The 18,834-nt window shown below is 43.5% G+C and overlaps 3 protein-coding genes across 5 annotated transcripts in view; all 3 read left to right on the top strand.

Annotated features, from left to right (window-relative positions):
- Nucleotides 1-2,113, top strand: part of LOC128722954 (uncharacterized) — an 82,510-nt gene extending 80,397 nt beyond the window's left edge. The window contains exons 4-6 of one of the 2 annotated variants that reach the window (XM_053816648.1): nucleotides 950-1,069; nucleotides 1,133-1,315; nucleotides 1,715-2,113. In XM_053816648.1, coding sequence (XP_053672623.1) covers nucleotides 953-1,069; nucleotides 1,133-1,315; nucleotides 1,715-1,954 — 540 coding nt within the window. In that variant the 5' untranslated portion in view covers nucleotides 950-952 and the 3' untranslated portion in view covers nucleotides 1,955-2,113. Of the gene's footprint in view, nucleotides 1-949; nucleotides 1,316-1,714 lie in introns of both variants that reach the window. The other variant, XM_053816647.1, reaches the window with a different exon arrangement.
- A 9,054-nt stretch (nucleotides 2,114-11,167) lies between these two features.
- Nucleotides 11,168-16,020, top strand: LOC128723443 (MAP/microtubule affinity-regulating kinase 3). The gene is made up of 6 exons (XM_053817186.1): nucleotides 11,168-11,249; nucleotides 12,799-12,898; nucleotides 13,290-13,401; nucleotides 13,490-13,646; nucleotides 13,734-14,085; nucleotides 14,163-16,020. The coding sequence occupies exons 3-6, from the start codon at nucleotides 13,346-13,348 to the stop codon at nucleotides 15,365-15,367; spliced, it is 1,770 nt and encodes a 589-aa protein (XP_053673161.1). The 5' UTR covers nucleotides 11,168-11,249; nucleotides 12,799-12,898; nucleotides 13,290-13,345; the 3' UTR covers nucleotides 15,368-16,020.
- A 1,221-nt stretch (nucleotides 16,021-17,241) lies between these two features.
- LOC128722712 (F-actin-capping protein subunit beta) lies at nucleotides 17,242-18,834 on the top strand. Of its 2 annotated transcripts, none has more exons than XM_053816388.1 (3): nucleotides 17,242-17,312; nucleotides 17,440-18,024; nucleotides 18,433-18,834. In XM_053816388.1, the coding sequence occupies exons 1-3, from the start codon at nucleotides 17,310-17,312 to the stop codon at nucleotides 18,670-18,672; spliced, it is 828 nt and encodes a 275-aa protein (XP_053672363.1). In that variant the 5' UTR covers nucleotides 17,242-17,309; the 3' UTR covers nucleotides 18,673-18,834. The 2 variants fall into 2 exon arrangements, with proteins under 2 accessions (XP_053672363.1, XP_053672362.1); XM_053816387.1 differs by lacking the exon at nucleotides 17,242-17,312 and adding an exon at nucleotides 17,337-17,366.

Here is an 18,834-nt window from a genome sequence, read left to right as displayed (position 1 = left end):
CAAAAAAAGCCCGTTACCATCGTCTGTTGTGGTTGCTACGATGTAAATCATTTTGCTAATACACTCCAAACAAGCTTGAGCGTTATAGTGAAAATACAATGCTTTTATAACATTAAAGCTCTAGATTCTTTCATTTTGCTTTTCGATTTATTGTTCAAGTAATTCTAATAATTTCGCTCATGATATAGTTATTTGGTTTTTGACAATTTTTTTGGTGTGGATCCTGCCGAATATAACCTTAATTTATAGCTTGCCGTTTTTTTCTTCGATGTCGATTTAGTTTTTAGTCGTTTCACTGCTTTTCTGGCCTTTTTCGGCGTTGGTGAACGTTCATCGTCAGAATCGTATGATCGTTCTTCATTTTCTCTGTTCTCTTCGAGGTCTGTTTCGGAGCTATCATTAGACTGCACAAGAGTTTTCTGCAATCCATGTAACATTAGGTCATCGTTCAAAATCCGTAACTGATTTTCGAAACGGTAGTTTTCGGGAGATAAATAATTAACGCTAATTTTGAAGTTCCTCCGTTTAGAATCGCTAACAATGAATCCGAAGTCTATAGCTTGATCAAGAACGTTTAAAACTGATGCCAGTATTTTATTACTGGAAGTGTAAAACTTTCCTTCGCTTGATTGTTCTATTTTACTGCATATGTGCTCCAAAGGAACTAAAACGTATAGCAGGATTTTAATGACTTTTACACTGAAAACAAATATTTTCTTACCATGCGCTCCAGCTTCCTGTAAAATGTGCAATATTTGTGGCAACATTGTTTCTATCACAAAAAGTGAAAAACTTCTTACAATCTTGGTGACTGAACAGTTAGTGATTAAAATTCCAAAAAAAGGCTGACTAGATATCTCAATAAAGATTTGATTTGAATAATTCATTTGTTAATTAAACATATCGTGTCATTGAGTCATTTTCTGTTTTATAAAACATATATTTTCAGACTATGGGACTTCCTGATTTACCGGGTCAGCCGGAGGATGACACTAACTTTAAAATGGATGAACATAACACAATAAGAGCAGAACGATTTAGCGAAGACGAAAGTGACAACGAATCGATAGTAAATGGCAATAGATATGCAGGATATCAGCCCTTAAATATGGACGAATTGAACCATTTTCAGCGACGAACATCTCTAACAGAAAATGAAACAGATTCTGTAGCAGACGCAACAATAAATGAAGATGAATCATCAACAGTAGATCAAAACAGCAGTCTAAATTCTGAACTATGCAATATTGATGTCTGGAATGCGCCAAGACCCGATGAACTAAGTATCGAAATAGATTCCTCTAAAGCAGCAGAGGTTGGTCAAACAAAAAACACTTTCAGAAGCTTAAATGTTTGGTTTTTGTTACAACATTAAACCATTTATTTGAATATTAATGAAAACAATATCAGAAACGAGTGTCGTAAACTTTGTCAGAAACAATTGTTGAATAGAGAGCAAAAGAAAAAACTATTTAACGGCATACTGGTCAAACAAACATTTATATTTACAAGCGATCCTGTACGATCACACTTTTTGTTTATTGTTTTATTTTACTCCATACCGTAAAACATTACCATTTCAGTTCCGGTTTCCAAGGCTATGTCCTTCATTATGCCATGCTAAAAACAGCTCCGCTGCATAATTCTTTTACTCTACTTCTTTTTCTGTTTTTGTTTAGTCTTGTACAATTTTTTATTCTTTTTTCATTTGCAGATAGTGACCGTTATGGCTGGAATCAAACTACCCACCACGGCCGTACCTGATTGGGCTCATGGTGTACCGGAAGAAGAATGGAAGGAAAATTTACTACAGCGAATTCGCCAGCGACAGCAACCGGACGTTACCGATGGTTGTGGCGCCTTCTGTATGGAAAGTGCTTCACCATCTTCATCCAAAGCAAATGGCAATAGTAGTAGCGGCAGCAGCGACAGTAAAGCTAGTAGAAGGACGTGATTTATACAACATATGCGATTCTGGTCAATAATAACATCCTCGTCCGTGTAACGCCCCTTTTGCTTCTAGCACGTTGATGTTCGTTGGCTCAGTTTTCCCCGTTGAATTACATGACCCTTTTCTGCTACTAAACCACGATGGATCTCTTATACAATAAAGTGCACAACTGCTCATTCCAGCAGGATCAAATACCGGTAGTTTTCTATTTAGCGATTTATTTTATGCGAAACATGAATGCCACAACATCCGACTGTGGTGTAATAGCATAATAACACGTTACGGTTGGCAACTCGAAAGCAGTACACACAGGTATTATCCTAGGTTTGTGGGTTGGCATGCACGGAGCCACATTTGTACCATTTAATCGAATAGCCTACGGTGATTTGCATTTCCGTTGCACTTCCACGTTGCACGTGCTGCTAGTGAGCCACCGCTACTCTGCGTCAGAGAAGGTCGAAAGCCAAAGAACTAACCAGCCTTTGTCGTCGTTTCGGAAAGCATCATAAAGCCAACTTGAAGTACGGTCGTCTCCGCAACGAACCCTCGCTTCTACTCCCTTCTGCTTGCAGGTATCATTGAGCTGGGCCCTTACGTGCACTAATGCGATCCCTTATCACTGCACGCTTTGCATGCGAAAAAAAAAACGATGGAAGGCGGAAGGCTAAGTGTAACAAAAAATGTTCACACGTAATTTAACTTGTCGTGCATGAGAGAAGAGGCTTTTCCGAGCTCCGGCCTGCAATGTCTTCGTTAGGACCTACGACGTATGCGAAAAAGGCCGGACCGGAGTGGGGCGAGATTAAGTGCCACCGACAATTGTTATGCTCGATAGAATGTAATCGTCTCGACAGCTACCATGAAAGGTCCCAAAGGCATGCGATGTGGCGCTAATTGAATACATGCTGAAACACACGGCAAACATGCCACGTTTACCATGTGCTGATGGGTTTTTTATCAAATGTGATGTCAAATTCCTTGGGAAAACTGTGGGATAGTTTACGAACGCGGGCCCATAAAATCATAGCCCCGAGTGCGTTCGGATTTTTAATGGCTGGCTCTTAGTAAAACACCGGGGAAATGTTCTTCACCAAACGTCGGGGCGATGGAACTTGCCAGTTGTTGGAACATGGAGACTAGAGGCTGTCTTTGAATGGAAATGGGATAAAACCCAACTGACCGGCTGGTCGGCAATAGGCGGCATGTCAGTTTTACCACCTTTCGGTGATTGGGCACACGCGAGAATAAGCGGCTCGACCGACCGGGAGGATGCTCGCAAACTGGGAGAGAAAAAGAGAGCCTTCGATCCAAAACAGAGATCGCCTTCTGCCCGTGATACAGCAGCAGGGCAAGATTGCGGAACCGAGGAAGCGCGAACCCACCGCCCGGGAGAGTCGAACCCGCAACGCTAGATTCAACAGCAAGGATAGCCGCTTTCGCGGAGTACACCACGAGCGCTGAATTCTCGCGAGTCAGTCTTCTTCGGTCGCGCACCGGGTACGGAATCCGGGTGCCGCTAATCTTTCTCGCGACTGCAAAGTTGGCAGCTTGCGCGATACGCCGGATTGCAGTGGTGAGTTTTTGGGGCGTTTCGGGGCAACATCTTCACCGGGGACCACAGGAAAGCCCGGGAGGGGCCAGTGTAGAACAGTGTCTATCTGTAGTTTCGCGGCTCTCGGGAGGCCTGTCCGGGTTCTTCTCGCGAGTACATATATACTTGTGTGTCGGTGACGGCCATGATAATGAGAGATCGGCACCACCAGTGATGTTTGTGTTGATAAGCGAATGTATGGCGTGTGCAAAGTGTAGCATTTTCAATGAACGCGAAAACCGCATCCTATCTGATTAATCGTCGTGTATAATAGTGCATTATGTTCTCTACTAAAAGTCTTCCAACACGTTTCATTAGCGGAGTGCACATTAGCTCACATGATCTGCCCCGAATCATCGCTCTCCAACGCAATCGCTTTGGGGTCGCTAATGCATTACCTCAAAATTCTTCTCTCATTGCCCCTTTCTCTTTGGAACGCTCAAACGATCGCTCTGGTGAATACTGGTGTCATCTTCAGTGTGATAAGGCCGCCGGGAAGCGTGATCCAGTTGGTTAGCATTTAATTGGCTTCCAGCTGCAGGATAATCTGAACCACAGCTTCGCTCTTGATTGCATCCCCCTATTGACAATTCACCGAAGCCCTGGGCGGACCGATGCTGTCTCTATGTCGCTCTCTCTATCGTTCCCAACATCTCTCGCGTTCGGATCAAAGTATATACTTTGGCGGAATGTGTTTGCCGTAATGCGTACCATGCGTTGGGGAGTATTTTCGACCCAGCATTTCATGGCAGCCGATGAGAAAACATTAGCCAGCCAGCCCCCATTCGTTCTAAAGTTGCCCAACACGCGCCACTGTCCCTAGTACGTTCCCCAGTGGCTGAATCTCGCGTCCCCATCGCACACCGTATTGACCGTAGGGTTTTCATCACCATTTCCCGCACACTGCGCTCTCGCTTCTGATGCAACGCAAAACGGGACAAATTGAGATGAAAATAAGTGCAGCTCGTCCGACATCGTCGGGCATAATCGCTTCCCTGCATCTTCAATTTCCACGTGAGAAAATCGTATCCACCAAACTGTGACACCCAAAGCCCAGCACCCAGTGAAACATTTAGTGAAAAAATAGAAATCGCGCTCGAATTTACCGTGAACTTGCGCCATCGCTCGAGAAAAACCACGTTAAAAAGGTTGTCAAGAAAAGTTACAAGATAAACGGAAAAATAATCGGTAAATAATCATGCAATAAGGTGCACCGTGAGAAGTGAAGCGAATAAAAAACGAAACAACAGCAAAAAATCACAATGAAATATAGCGCCCCTCATCGGCTATTCCATTTCCAAACAGCACCATTTTCCGGGCGCACTTTTGAACAGCGACCTTGTCGTTTGGAAGCCACCCTGAACGACAGTGCTGCTTTTGTTCGTTCTCTAATTTGTGATATCGTTTTTTTCTTTTTGCACTGCTGCAGGTGTTGGCGGAATCCGAGGCTGGGGCATCTGTGAACGCTGCACACGGTTCGTTTTTGTTGACAAATGAAAAGTTGCTGATGCTACGCGTGCCAAATTAAAAGTGAAACGTGGAACCATTTCGCGACCTAGACGGGGCAAATATGTTATACGCTGAAATCGGCTCTTATTTTGTGCGTTGTATACACGTTAACCGCTCGAAATAACCCGCAGCAAGCTTACGTACAACACCAACTGCAAGGCTTTACAAGTCCTATCAAATTGCTAAAATATATCGTAGTTTTCAATAGTTGGAAAGTAAATTGATAACAAGCAGCACATCATTTCCAATGATGGTTGAAGTAACGGACCACCGTAGTGGGATAGTTTGAAGCCATTTTTACAAGGTAAGTACAACAACCTGCAAATTATACACGATTTACAAGAGCATGTTGGTTCAGATGAAAGGTAACTTGAGTTGACGCAACAAATGTTTGAATATTTGTATCATTTTTACGCCTAGAGTGAGACGAAATGTTACCCAAGTTCTCATTAATCAGCATGTAGCAAATATGTATAATCCATTCAGCGATAAGCCACAATTTGCACGTTGCATACACCGAAACCAGTCCTAGTAAAGCTGATTTTCTGAGTACAAGAAAGCGTGACAACGACGTCAATGAAGAAAAAAAACTCCAGCTCGCATCAGAGCTTCCTGTTATCAATAGAAAAATAGTATGATTGAAGGAAGAAATTTCCATGCCCGATATAACCGAGTCCGTCACGCGAATATATCGAACCCGATCATATCGCGAGGGGTTTGTTTTTTTTTGACAGATTTTTTATGCACCTCGTTGTACGTATTACTTTTGTCATGGGCTGCCGAATTCTTCGTCCCTGACAGTGACCATGGGCAAAACTTTAATGTGAATGCCAACACACTACGCCGGGGGCGCAGTCACGATTCCGGTTCTGATTACATATTTATAAAGCAATCGGGTACAATTTCACCGTGCCAAGAAAAGTGTCGATTGGTTTCAATTACATAATTTGCATGCTCGGTGTCCGACAGATGGTTTGCAAGGCCGTGATTCATCGGGATGCCAGACGACGAGAAAGAAGATAGAGATGTACGTACATCCTTTCACTAGTGACCCGGTCTTATGGGGTGATAATGTGAATTCAGGCATGTGTTTTGAATCATGCCCTCTCTCAACACCAGCTGGGACAGCTGTTCTATTGCCACTAGGTGGCCATGCCCAACCTCGAGCCAATCGAGCCAGAGTAATCTGCCCTTTATGATTGTAATATACACACGGATTCCGTGCATGCTGACGTTTTTCCCGGCAGTTCGTGCCACTGGACCATTTCGTTGCCAGCATAGCAAGCATGAGAGCCTCGCAACGATTGTCCTTGACTAGGCCAAGCCAATGATCCCGAACGAAAGCCGTGGTGGCGAGAGGACAGAAAGGTTCGAGCTGGTTGAATGTCACAACAAACTGGTGTTCAAATACAAATGTAGCATTGCAGAGAGTAAAACAATATTTCTCGAGTGGTTCGCTCAAAGTGCGTTGTTACTAGCTTTCGTACGAAAAAAAACCTCCTCATCAACACGATGTATCAACTGTTAAGGGCATTACTTGTGTACTACATGTAGTGAAGGAAAAATGGAATGAATTAAAACCAAACTTGACGCAGAAACGATTTATTCGTTTAAATATGGTCCTGCTGAATTGAAAAATGTTATTCTTTATTAGTGTCCTGCACTACCAGCATCTTAAACATCTTCACAAAAATCTGTTGCCTGTTTTTTTTCGTATTTCATTCGTGGCACTATTACGCTTCTCCTTTTTTTGCTTCACCATCTCGTTATCGTCCTTTTTGGCTTCTTCGTAATCATTTTTCCGGGCGATGACGACGTCCACACTCAGCCTTAGTCAGTGTGGCCTCGTAAATGACGATGATCACCTAAGGCGATTAAATCCATACTTCCTTTCCAGCCCGTTTGCTGTACTGCTTTGCATCAAACTCTGGGCAAATAGACCTATCATCATCTGGCGGCGGCCATCGTCGAATGCCATTTAGATTGGGGCGCGTCCGTATATGTACACAGCAGTTTCTTCTTCTCGTAAACAGATGGATTATGGCCCTCAGAGAACGAGAGCGAAACGGTGGTGAGTTCAATGGCTATTCCCTTCATCAGCCTGAGCTATGAAAGTACATCGAAAATTCAACGAGCTATGAGAAGGGCGCTTTATTTTCATCCACATCTATCGCACCTCATCTTGTACGGGCATCTTGTGACAACCTTGAGGATGACGATTTGTGGCATTTTTGCAGAATTTCCGTTCGGTCAAGGCCCATCACCTTTGAATATTAAAATTATTTTTAACGACATTAAGCACTGCAAAGTTTGTTTGCGCGAATGAGAAAGTCGTTACCTTAAATCTGTCGTTCACTTTAATCCTTCAAACTCATCCGAGGCTCGGTTAGACATTCATAACGGCAGCTCTCATGCACCCTTAGTTCCCTGGTTTCGACGTCAACCATTTCACGGCACCAAGGAGCAATTGCATGTCGAATGGCACTCCCGACGGGGCAAACAAAACTGTCGGATCAATATAGGACCCATTTATTGATAGATAATGTATTGCCATCCCCGGAAGCTTGAGCTTCCTCAACGAATACACAGAAGGTGGGTTGCCATGGCGATTGCAATTGCCTCGGCATTGCTTCAGGCGAGAAGTTTGAATATAAGCGCGGGCCTAGAACAACGTCTCCGAGCTGGGAAAGCCGTTGACTTTCTAATCCAATTGTGGCAATAACATCCCAATTGCTGACATTAAGCACTGTGGCCGCACCACGCACCACCAGCGGGTTAGTTGAATGAGAACTTACACCCCGACGGTATCAGATTGCATGAATTTCCACGTCCCATACACGAGATCTCGTAGATCCCCATCGTGTGCATCTAGTGGAGCTGTAAGGAGCTCAAGGAGAAGCCGGGAGGCAAAACCAAGAGAGTTGTTATGTGTACGCTGGGAGGTGAAGACCCACTTAAATTAGATCGTCCCCATGTCCCAAAGGAAGAGCTGGAACTTTGCATAAGCACACAAACCTCGAGGGACTTCTGAATTGGAGTCGTTCGGCGCAAACAGGAAATGGCGTCGACTGATAGAAGACGGCTGGCCTTGTCCATAAACGTGTGTTGGTTTATGCTGCGACATTGGGCTTGAAACTCGTAAATCTTGATTTCGGGCTTGACAATTGCGCGAACGCGACCACGCTGGCCTGAGCTTGGCAAAATGCCGGTCAAGCGTTTTTTTGTTGTTGCTTACTCTTATCGTTGCTTGGTCACTTACGGTGAAGCGAGAGAGTCGACTCCACAGCACAGATAGCACTGATGTAACGAACATTGTTTTCTATTTGAACATAACCCCCATGTGGCACGTGGCGTACGTGCACCTAAAGAAAGAACCCACCCAGTGAAGCTAGGCAGCGTACCCCCATGTCCCAAAATTGGGTCTCCATGGACTGGTCTGAAAGAAACTAGACTCCCTGATAGTCCAAGCCGAGCAGACAAGCAGTATCTGCCAAGCAGCAAATGAAAAGTTCATCAATGTCTTGATAGTTTGATTGGAAAGCCTTCATTAAAGATTCCTGGTTTTGGGAGTATTTTATATTATATTTTCCTTTTTTTATGATTTTGTGGTTGCGTAAATCTGCAGAGTTTTAGCTATTATCCTCCTCGTCAACCACTCGTAATATGATTGGTATAGTAACGAATTAGGAAATAAAATTTGTCTGCTTAAAATACTGAAAACCTTTTTCCCTTGGCAAAGAGGCTTCACCGGTTACATACATAGCGTTTTTCTACGCCCTCAACACGCTCGAATATCGATTTCAAATAAAACTGATTTTATACCAAAGCTGTGTACATTGGCGACCCAGCCTCGGCCCCTTTCTCGTCCAAGTTTCAACCACGATGTGTATCCTCGATGAAGTTGTGCCCATTTACAGTGGTCCTCGGTCCCATCGGAATGCTAGAAACTGTACCTTTGGCGCACATATTTCCTATGTCATTTGCAAAACTGGCTTTAAAATTATTCAACCGGTCACCTGCTCATACCATGCTGACGTCTTTTGGTATCGTTCCCTCACCTCGTACATGGCTCTTCACAAGTAGTTAAATAGTTCGAAAAATGGCTCTACTTTTGAAGTCAACAGTATGAAAAAGTTAACAGTATCCTCTTTTTAACGCAAATTATTCCCACCTGAGCAAGAGAGCGGTTTAGAGGTCTCAAAGGATAAATTGCCTATACTTTATTAACCAAGAGCTGTTCGTATTACTTTCCCAACATTCATTTGCTAATCGTTAGAGTGGGTTTTCTACCTTTTGCCAGCACAAGCAATACGCTGAGGTGTACCACAGCTACCGGTACGAGATTTGAAGCAAATTTCCAGCACAACAAAGCGATAGCGTGAAATCTCATACTCGGCAACAACCTTGAACCCTAAAGCATTCTTCGGTACAATTAGCCAGCCTGGAAAAGCTTTACGTTTCATATTGCACCAATGTTTAAAAACCACACACACTTTTTTATACATGTTCGGATGAGTGATAATAATAGTGCCAGCGTAACATTGCATAAATAGTTGAGCCCAATTTCACTGTACAGTAGGTGGGAAATTCTGGTTTTTTCCATTAATTTCATTCTCAAGGGGTATCTATGGGCGTACAGCAGCGGGACCACCCACATTGATAATGTATCCATTTCCTTAGTGAAACGAATCAATAAAAAATGGAAGAGAAATACGCTAAAAAGGACTCACAGTCAGAAAACATGATAATTAAACAGATTCACACCAGCGCTCTTCCTCGATACCGTGAGGCACGCCAAATGCGTCCCAATCAAAAATCGTTTACTATAGAATGAAGAATTAGAACTTTTGGTGGTTTGGAGTCGTGCAAATGAAGGCCCTTTTTGAACAGGTACTTCGGTACTGTTTACACACTGTCTGCGTGTTTCATCAATGAGTAGAAGCACTTTGTTCTCCGCCACTTCGTTTGATCGATTAAGCACTAGATCCGGGTCGTATTCCAAAGTGTGAAGTAGAAGGCTCGGTAAATAGTGAAGAGTTGCAATAAGGCAACACGCAAATGGCAGCCTTCTTCCCCAGCTCAACGTTTGCTTCTTCACTGTATTTCTACACCAATTGTAATCGATCAGCACAAGGAGAGTATGATACATAAGGTGAAAAAGCGAATTTTAAGTCAAAAAGACAACAAACGCCTCTAATCGACAATGGAGCAATTGAAATTAACACCTTTGAAAAGCTAGTTGCAGACCAAACCACTTATTTATGCATCGTCAGCCGACCCGGACGAATTGTGCCCAGTATTGATACAGGAATTAGAACGCTGGCAAGAGCTGTTTTGTTTAGTGTGCACAAAGTTAGTCTGTTCCCCGGTGGCAAATTCTATCAATAATCTTGGACAACAGCAATGTCAGAAAACATGGCATGATATTTATAGAGCTGTTAATTTGAACAGAATCTTAGCACTGTGCTAAACTACGCGAGTATTTATCACTCCTCAGAACTCATCAGTTTGTCTATTTATATTGAGCCTCCGATAACTCTAAAAGCTTTTCTCCACGTAATGTTGTTGTCTATGCAACCGCTTTAATATGCTTTATTCATTGTTTCAGATCCTTGCAACAGTTGCTGAACAATGATACTAAGATCTCACATTGAAGGATGGAGCACCGAAAGGCTTTATTTTTCAAGATGGCTCCCTAAAACAGGAGCGTGCTGAGCTGCGGTCTGCCCAACTAAAAAATGTATAAGTAAGTGAACTAACAAATTCGCTTGCCCATAACTCAATTTAACGTTTTTGTGTGCATGTGTGTATGTTTGTTTCGTATTTCTGTGACCGACAATTATGTTGGCATGAGACATTGCTAGATGGAACGGTTTCTCTGTTGATTAGCTAAACGCCCGCACGCGTGACCCACGGACGGACATTCAGCTAATTAACCCGGTTTTATTGTTCACCGGAATGATTGACAGTTTTCCACGCCGTGTCTAATATTTATCCTCCGCTTGATTGCTATGGTGCCATCGCTGCCGCTTTTGCGCTGGTGCAAACATAATTAAATATGTGCTTTTCTTTGTCGTTCTCGAACCCTCGCTCGCAGTGGAACAAGGCATTCTAACAACAGCTGTTCCGCCGCCAAAAACGCCAATCTACCAACGCTACACGACGGCCCTCCAAAATGACCCCCGATGTTCACAAGAGGTAACTTGTCTGCAAGCTCAGCCGAGCCCACTTCTGTGTTTTAGCGACATCCATCAATCACACACGCGTGCCTAGCGCCACACGTTCTAACATCGCGATAGTAGATTATTAATTTCAAAATAAAGCGTCGCTAACTGCCGCCTCTTTGTGTCCCATTTCCCGGCCCTTTGATTGAGACGGAACTGAGGGCGAACGAATTACCTGCAGACCCGTTCCTCGAGAGACCGGCGCAGAATTCCTAACAGTGGTTGAACCGATTGCGAAACTACTTCAAGAAGGGGCGGGAACTTGTTATCGGATCAAATAATGTCTAACGAGTCACTTCCGCAAAACGTTCTCAAGCAGCTCATGCTGCCGTTGCTTCCGGGGGGCTGTATCCCTTTCACATATGCAAAGAATGATTTAGAATGACGCCTATTATTTTCGAACATTTTCGCTAGGACGCATTTTTTTTTTTTTGCATAAGACGCATTTAGATTATCAAGAGTGTGCCAGGAGATATTTTTCAGTGTAGTAAGCGGCTCTTGGGGTGGATGACTTTTCTTTTCCTTCGACAGCTTTGATGACCTAATATTAAGCTATCAATATGAAGAAACAATGTAGTTGTACCAAGATTCGAAGCGTGTTACAGAAAAGCTAATATGTAAAAATTGTCCAGGTATTTGCTGTTGCTCGATTCTACCATTATGTTATTCAATAAAATGCCATCATAAAAATGGCATCGTCTTTACATTTCTCGTTTGGTTACCTTTCGACCAATCCGCCATGCCGACTTGGCTGGAGGCCTTTATTGTGATCGGATTTTATTACTCGCCGTTCGCGCTTCCACTGGTGAAAATTTTCGTCGTTTCTGAGCACATGGCTCGGAAAATGTACCCTGAAGCTATGAATATTCAGAGGCGAAAGAACGAAAGTACAACTTGATTAGCCTTGCTTTGCTGCATAATTACAAACCGCTGATGTGTTCGGTGTGCCTGGATTTTATAAATGAACGAAAAATCACCTTCGTGAGCGCATTGGCTGGTAGTACACGCTGAAGGTGAAGTACGATCCCGTACTTTCAAAGCGCATTCTTGTTTTTCACAGCCTTATGGCACGAATTATGTGATATTTTTCTCTCGTTGCCATTCGATGGCTTATATACGTTATGCAAAACATTATGCTAAGCCTTATGTTTATGATAGGAATCGAGCATTTACGCATCAAAATATTCTGCAAGTTACCCACTTAAGTGCATTCAAAATCACAATAACGTTCAGGGTATATTAAAAGCGTACACAATATTAATCCACACTCATTTGTTAGTCATTGATCGACAACCAGCCTGCATGCTTTCGGACTTACTTTACACAAGCAGCCCCACAGCAGCATACCGGATACGTATTAGTGTTATTAAAACAAAAAATAATACAAAACCCCCTTCTCTCTTTCGTTTCCTAATTGTCTCCTTGCGGATATCCTGGTTGGCCGATATGCTGCTCCATAAATGGCTGCTTACCTGCACAACTTCGACCACGTGGTTCGTACGCGGCACCTAACGGCCCATTAGGTAGCGCTGGGCAGACGCATCGGCCTGTACCGGTTCTGCGGCGATATAGGACGAGGCAACTTCTCGCGTGTCAAGCTCGCTGTTCATCAATTAACCAAAGGTGATTATTTCATTTGTAGTTTCCCTTGCCCGATGAAGCGCCGATATGCGCGTTCCTCCAAGCTATGCTCGTATTGAACGCGCTTCCTTCTCGCGTCGGTGTTGCGGCACGAGGGTCGGTAGGCCGCGGCACCTAGCACTACTAACGAGAATCATTAACCCTCATCAGGAAGAGAACGCAGGCGAAGGATAATGAAAACGTCCCACGAAGAACGGCATAATTGTGATTTAACATGAAACGAACGGATTTTGAGCAGTCGTTTATCGTTCTTCTATTTCCCTCTATTTCCATGGCACCTGGTCGCATTCGTGTTGGCGATTATTTTTGCTTCCCACCGATTTGCCGGAACGTGTCTCAATTTCGATGTCGCGATGCGATGGCTCCGTTGCAGATAAGGTTGCTATCAAGGTAGTGGACACCAGCCGTTTAGATGCTAAGGCACTCCGCATGCTGTCGCGCGAGGTCAGCACACTGGAGTGTGTTTATCACCCTTTTATCCTAAGGTAAGTATGAGTTTCCTGTCCTACGCTTCCTGCATTGATTCGTCCTTTGGTTTTCCTCGATTCCCATTTCGTCCTGCGCTCCACGCAGACTGTTCGAAGTGATAGAAACATTGGGAAAGATCCATCTCATCAGCGAATGGGTACAAGGCGGCGAACTGTACAATCGCATCACGGAGGTTGGCCCGCTGAAGGAACCTCACGCTGCACTGCTTTTCCAACAATTGCTACTGGCTGTGAAGCATCTGGTAAGTTGATGATGGTAGTTAGCGTGGCGAGTAGCCACTACTACTGGCCCTTAAGTAACCGCAAACTTGGTTCCGCTCCCTCCACAGCATAGTTTAGGTTTTGTGCATCGTGATATTAAGGCGGAAAATGTGCTGCTCGTTAGCGAGGAACGCATCAAGCTGGCCGATTTTGGGTTTAGTACGCAACTGGTCAATGGTCCCTGGCAACATTTGGACACGTTCTGCGGTTCACCACCGTACGCCGCTCCGGAGCTGTTCAGTGACGATCACTACATTGGCGGACCGGTCGATGTCTGGGCTCTCGGCATTCTACTCTACTTCATGCTGGAGGGCTACATGCCCTTTAAGGCCCCCACTGTTCCCCTGCTCCGGACAGCTGTGCTGAAAGGCGAGTTTGTCATCTCCACCAGTTTGAGTACGCCATGCTGTCGAGTTATCCGTAAGTATTTGTCAGACATCTTCCCATCACGCAACGGGCTACTAATATACTGATGTGTCTTGTTTGTATATCTGAAGAACGCATCCTAGTGCATACACCCTCCCGGCGACCCACCATCGAGCAACTGCTGGACTGCCAATGGTTCAAGTACGCGCAGCATCATGCCAACCGCCTGGGACGGGGGATTCATCACCAAACCACCGTCAGCCAAATTCGAAACTCCAACCATGTTCCTACGCGAAGGCGGAAGAAGTTGTTCTGGTTTCTCCCCGCACCACGCGGTCGCCTTTCCTCGCCCGAGTCGAACTCGTCTAGTCGTGATAACAACATTAGCGCTGCCAACCACAATCAACGTCATTTTACGCGCCAGCACCAGCCGATGTCGTCCTCAACGAAATCATCGTCCTCCAGGGATGAGCGCCTCGCCCATGCACCGGAAATTCCCAACCTGCGCACGATCGCCTGCAGCACCAAACGCGCCGGTAGTGTGTTGGAGGAAGGCTTTCTGCACCCGCTCAAGCTAGACCCGGTGGGTGCCGACGGAACGGCCGCTGAACCTCATCTACATCATACCCACTGCATCAAGGATCTATCGAACGATGTGTCAAATAATAATGTTACAAACAATAATGCGAACGGTACGAGTAGTTACAATAATCAGCTGACCAATACCGGGCCGGACCCCGAAACAGGAGCCAATGGTGGCCGCAAAGAGAGCGCCGCCAGTCAAGAACGTAAAACGCGTCGATTTTCATTTGGCCGCACTCTGAAGAAACGCATCGGCCCAATGGAGCTCGTATCAGCTGAGAATTTATCAGCGTCGGATAAGCCCAACAGCAACCGTGTCGTCGATCTGCGAGAAAAGCTCTACCGTGCGATCGACGACGAGCACGGTAAGTTCGTGATGTATCCGACCACGAACGTTTCGTCCGAGGGCAACCGTCATCTGCACCCGCTTGAATCGGAAACCCGGCGACTGATGAAGGCGCTCGGTGTCACTGGAGACATGATAGCACGTGCGGTTACGAATGGCCCGCGCAGCGACATTATCGGCATGTATCGGATTATAATGCAACGATTGCAGCGGGAACAAACCATTACCCGATTATCGACGATAAACGGCGGGGCGTACGAGTTTCTTGAGTTGAAAACAATAAACGGAACATCATCCTCCGGATGTAGTTCCGGTCGAAGTGGAGCGAATAGTGGCGCTGGGCGCAGCACTGCCAACAGCCGACAACATATCGATCATAACCGCGGAAAAATTTGTGCCATTCTTTAACACCTTTAGCGAAAGAGACATTCTGCGCATGCTCATTGCTGTTAACCAATCATGTGATAAACCTGATGGGATTACGTGGATTCAGTTCAACTGCTACTAGTTACAAACTAGCCTTGTAACGTACCATTTCCAGAGAACCGTTGACAGACAATGAACGGATACCGAAGTACCGCTAGTACCGCACTAGTACACAACAAAACTTTAGAGTTAAATGTAAAATTTTTAGGCAAAAATACTGTTGCGAACTGTTGGTTTTAATGTGGTATGGTTGCTTTATCGATCACTGGTGTTTGGGCAGCTTTTCCTAGTACAAGAGAACAGTATAGAAATTTTACAAACCCACATCATACAAATACAAATTATCAATTGATGTTAGAATCGGCTCGTTGGAGAATCCTTAGTCTAACGTGTAGACTGCGCTCTTGTGTAGCTTTAATCTATTTAATTTTTCACAAACAATCAAATTCAATGAGATTTTTATGTAATCAAATAAGACCCAAATCGAGTCATAATAAGTATTTAGTTACACCAATGTGGGATGGTTTTACTTCTGTTGAAAAATGTTCGAATCATACTTATTATAATGTGCAACAACAGTATAAAAATCAAATTCAATATAAATATACACCTTTACGTAATCAAAAATGCGTTAAAAAATTGTGTGACTTTGAACAGTCACGTGGAGTTTATAAGTTCAATTTTAACTGATGATTCTGACGATGAAAAGCCTGACGAGCTTGCATTATCGGTGCTTGAGTTATTATCGCTGTTGGTGCTGAAAATGAAATTTTTCATATTCAATCCTTGTCAAGTTTTTAAGAATAAAGGACTATTCCAACTGAAAATCTAAAAGGAGACGTCGTATCTGATTAAGAACAATTCAATGCACCTCGTGTTCCTACATTTCTCTTGTACGAATACAAAAGAAAGTTATTTTTCATGTAATGATTAGGTAGTAAGTTGTATTTTTGGACCAAACTTTTGCCATTGAATAACGAAACGAGTTTTCGACGTATAATTTTAATGTATTACATTTAATAGTAGCGGGTAATATCTTAAAAAACAATCTGGTCTGTTGCACACTATTCACAATATAACTCAGTTTTCTATTATATATTGCATGCAATCTTTTAATAATAGACAGTGTTTAGTTTTTTTTTCTCTTGATTCGTATAACGTTAAAAAATGGGAGTTACATATGATATGCGTAATCAGAACTACATCCTCGCATTTGTAGATTGTGAATAATTCAAATTCCTTCCTGGAGGTACTAACGTCAAAAATTATGTTGAATCAAAATGAGCTCACCTGTTCTATTGAATAAACATGCGGAATGTTGTCAAATTTTGACATAAGTCAAAACGCCTCGTTCAACGTACTACAAGTATAATTTTTCGGATTAGTGAGTGTTAACGCTAAAATTCTGCATGTACAAAAATTGTATAACGTTTCAATCTTGGTAAACGATCTTCGGTGCAATAAACAACTAAGCAGGTATAGTTAGTTATACGTACGCTTTCCTTGAATACTCGTCATCGTTGTCTTCCCAGTCATTAGTCACGTCAAAATACTTCCTTATTTTCATTTTTTTTCTTTATTGTCTCACTTTCTCTGCTCAAAAGGTACTTTATCGGACCACGAAACAGAAACAACACTCGTTCATCACCCCATTTCCTTACGCAGGAAAAGTAGAAGTGGTTTATCGAGTTCTTTTTCGTGCCGTTTGGCATATCGTACACTTTTTTGTGCGTAGTTAGCATTACGTTGACCGGAATTCAGTGTAGAATAATTTCTCGCAGTTGGATTAAGCAGCGACGTTCTAGCACATAACATTTCCCGAAGTATCATTACCGTGCCTCTAAGTGTGTATTTGTGGGAGTAAAAGGTTTAGCTAATCATCTTCAGCCGAGAGAGTCTGTGATACGAACGTGACGCATACAGTATGGTAAGTACAGTGGCCCGATGCGAATGTAGGGCGGGGCGCTTAAAAATGTGTATTGTAAATTGCCATATATTATTACCACCTTTGCTATTTACACTAATTTTATAATCTTGTTTAAATGCTGATACAGACGGATCAACAAATGGATTGCGCATTAGACTTAATGCGGCGACTTCCACCCCAACAGATCGAGAAAAATCTTATTGATCTGATCGACCTTGCACCAGCGCTATGTGAAGATTTATTGACATCCGTAGATCAGCCTTTGAAAATAGCAAAGGATAAGGAAACAGGCAAAGATTACTTGCTGTGTGATTATAATCGCGATGGTGACTCTTACCGTTCGCCATGGTCCAATACGTACGATCCACCCTTGGAAGATGGTTCGATGCCGTCTGAACGACTGCGGAAGCTAGAGATCGAGGCTAATCATGCATTCGATCAATACCGTGAAATGTACTATGAGGGTGGTGTATCGTCGGCGTACCTATGGGACCTGGATCATGGTTTTGCTGGAGTCATTCTGATCAAAAAAGCTGGCGAAGGCAACCAGAAAACGAAGGGATGTTGGGACTCGATCCATGTCGTCGAGGTACAGGAGAAGAGTTCGGGACGAACAGCGCATTACAAGCTAACATCTACCGCCATGTTGTGGCTGCAGACTAATAAACAGGGGTCCGGTACGATCAATCTTGGCGGAAGCCTCACCAGACAGGTAAGTTAAGCGACAGTAAGTTAAATATCTCACTGTGTACCTCTTTGTTGTTTATATTTACAACATTGTAATATGCTTATTCAATTCGCCTAAGTCAAAGAGAGGCTTGCAAACGACAGAGGATAATTTTAACTTCGCTTTCAAGTCAACGAACCTTATGTGTGATAGGCATCTAACAAAAGCGTTTTATCATCTATGGATATCGTTTATCATTCGTGAGAAACACGTTTATAAATGTTTGTACGTGTTGTATCAATTTCAATTATTTATAAAGCTCTTTCACTTTCACTTTGTCATATAGCATGGCTGCCTTTTACATTTGAGTGATTTTTACGGAGTTTGTTTTACATATTATCTGATCGATACTACTGGGTAACGTAACGAAGTAATGTCTTTAATAAATTTCAGATTGAACAGGACGCACCTGTAAGCGAAACCAGCCCGCATATCGCCAACATTGGGCGAATCGTCGAAGATATGGAAAACAAAATACGTAACACTCTGAACGAAATATACTTCGGAAAAACGAAGGATATTGTCAATGGGCTGCGAAGTATTCAATCCCTGGCCGATACAAATCAACAGGCAATTATGAAGAAGGACCTAGCGGCGGCACTGTTGCGACGAACTGGCAAAAGTGAGAACTGAACGATTGAAACTTTAGTTTTCCGCCCCTCGTAACTATTCTACCAACACCATCAGTTATCCAGAAGCAACAGCAACAACAGCTTCTCATCATTGTCATTTAAGTATCGTCGCTCACATTTGCGGGCACTGCCTTCATAAATAGTTTGTTCGTTTATTTGTTCA

The sequence above is a fragment of the Anopheles nili genome, chromosome 3 (genome assembly GCF_943737925.1).
Source record: "Anopheles nili chromosome 3, idAnoNiliSN_F5_01, whole genome shotgun sequence".
Lineage (NCBI taxonomy): Eukaryota > Metazoa > Arthropoda > Insecta > Diptera > Culicidae > Anopheles > Anopheles nili.
Note: the sequence above shows the minus strand (reverse complement) of the source record. Positions and strands in the feature narration are given on the sequence as shown.

Excerpts from the sequence above, each read along its gene's own strand:
- LOC128722712 (XM_053816387.1), top strand. Across the intron at positions 18,025-18,432 it reads GCGGAAGCCTCACCAGACAG|ATTGAACAGGACGCACCTGT; the intron begins GTAAGTTAAGCG and ends AATAAATTTCAG.
- LOC128723443 (XM_053817186.1), top strand. The coding sequence starts at position 13,346 with ATGCTGTCGCGCGAGGTCAGCACACTGGAGTGTGTTTATCACCCTTTT. Across the intron at positions 13,647-13,733 it reads TACTGGCTGTGAAGCATCTG|CATAGTTTAGGTTTTGTGCA; the intron begins GTAAGTTGATGA and ends CTCCCTCCACAG. Across the intron at positions 14,086-14,162 it reads GCCATGCTGTCGAGTTATCC|AACGCATCCTAGTGCATACA; the intron begins GTAAGTATTTGT and ends GTATATCTGAAG.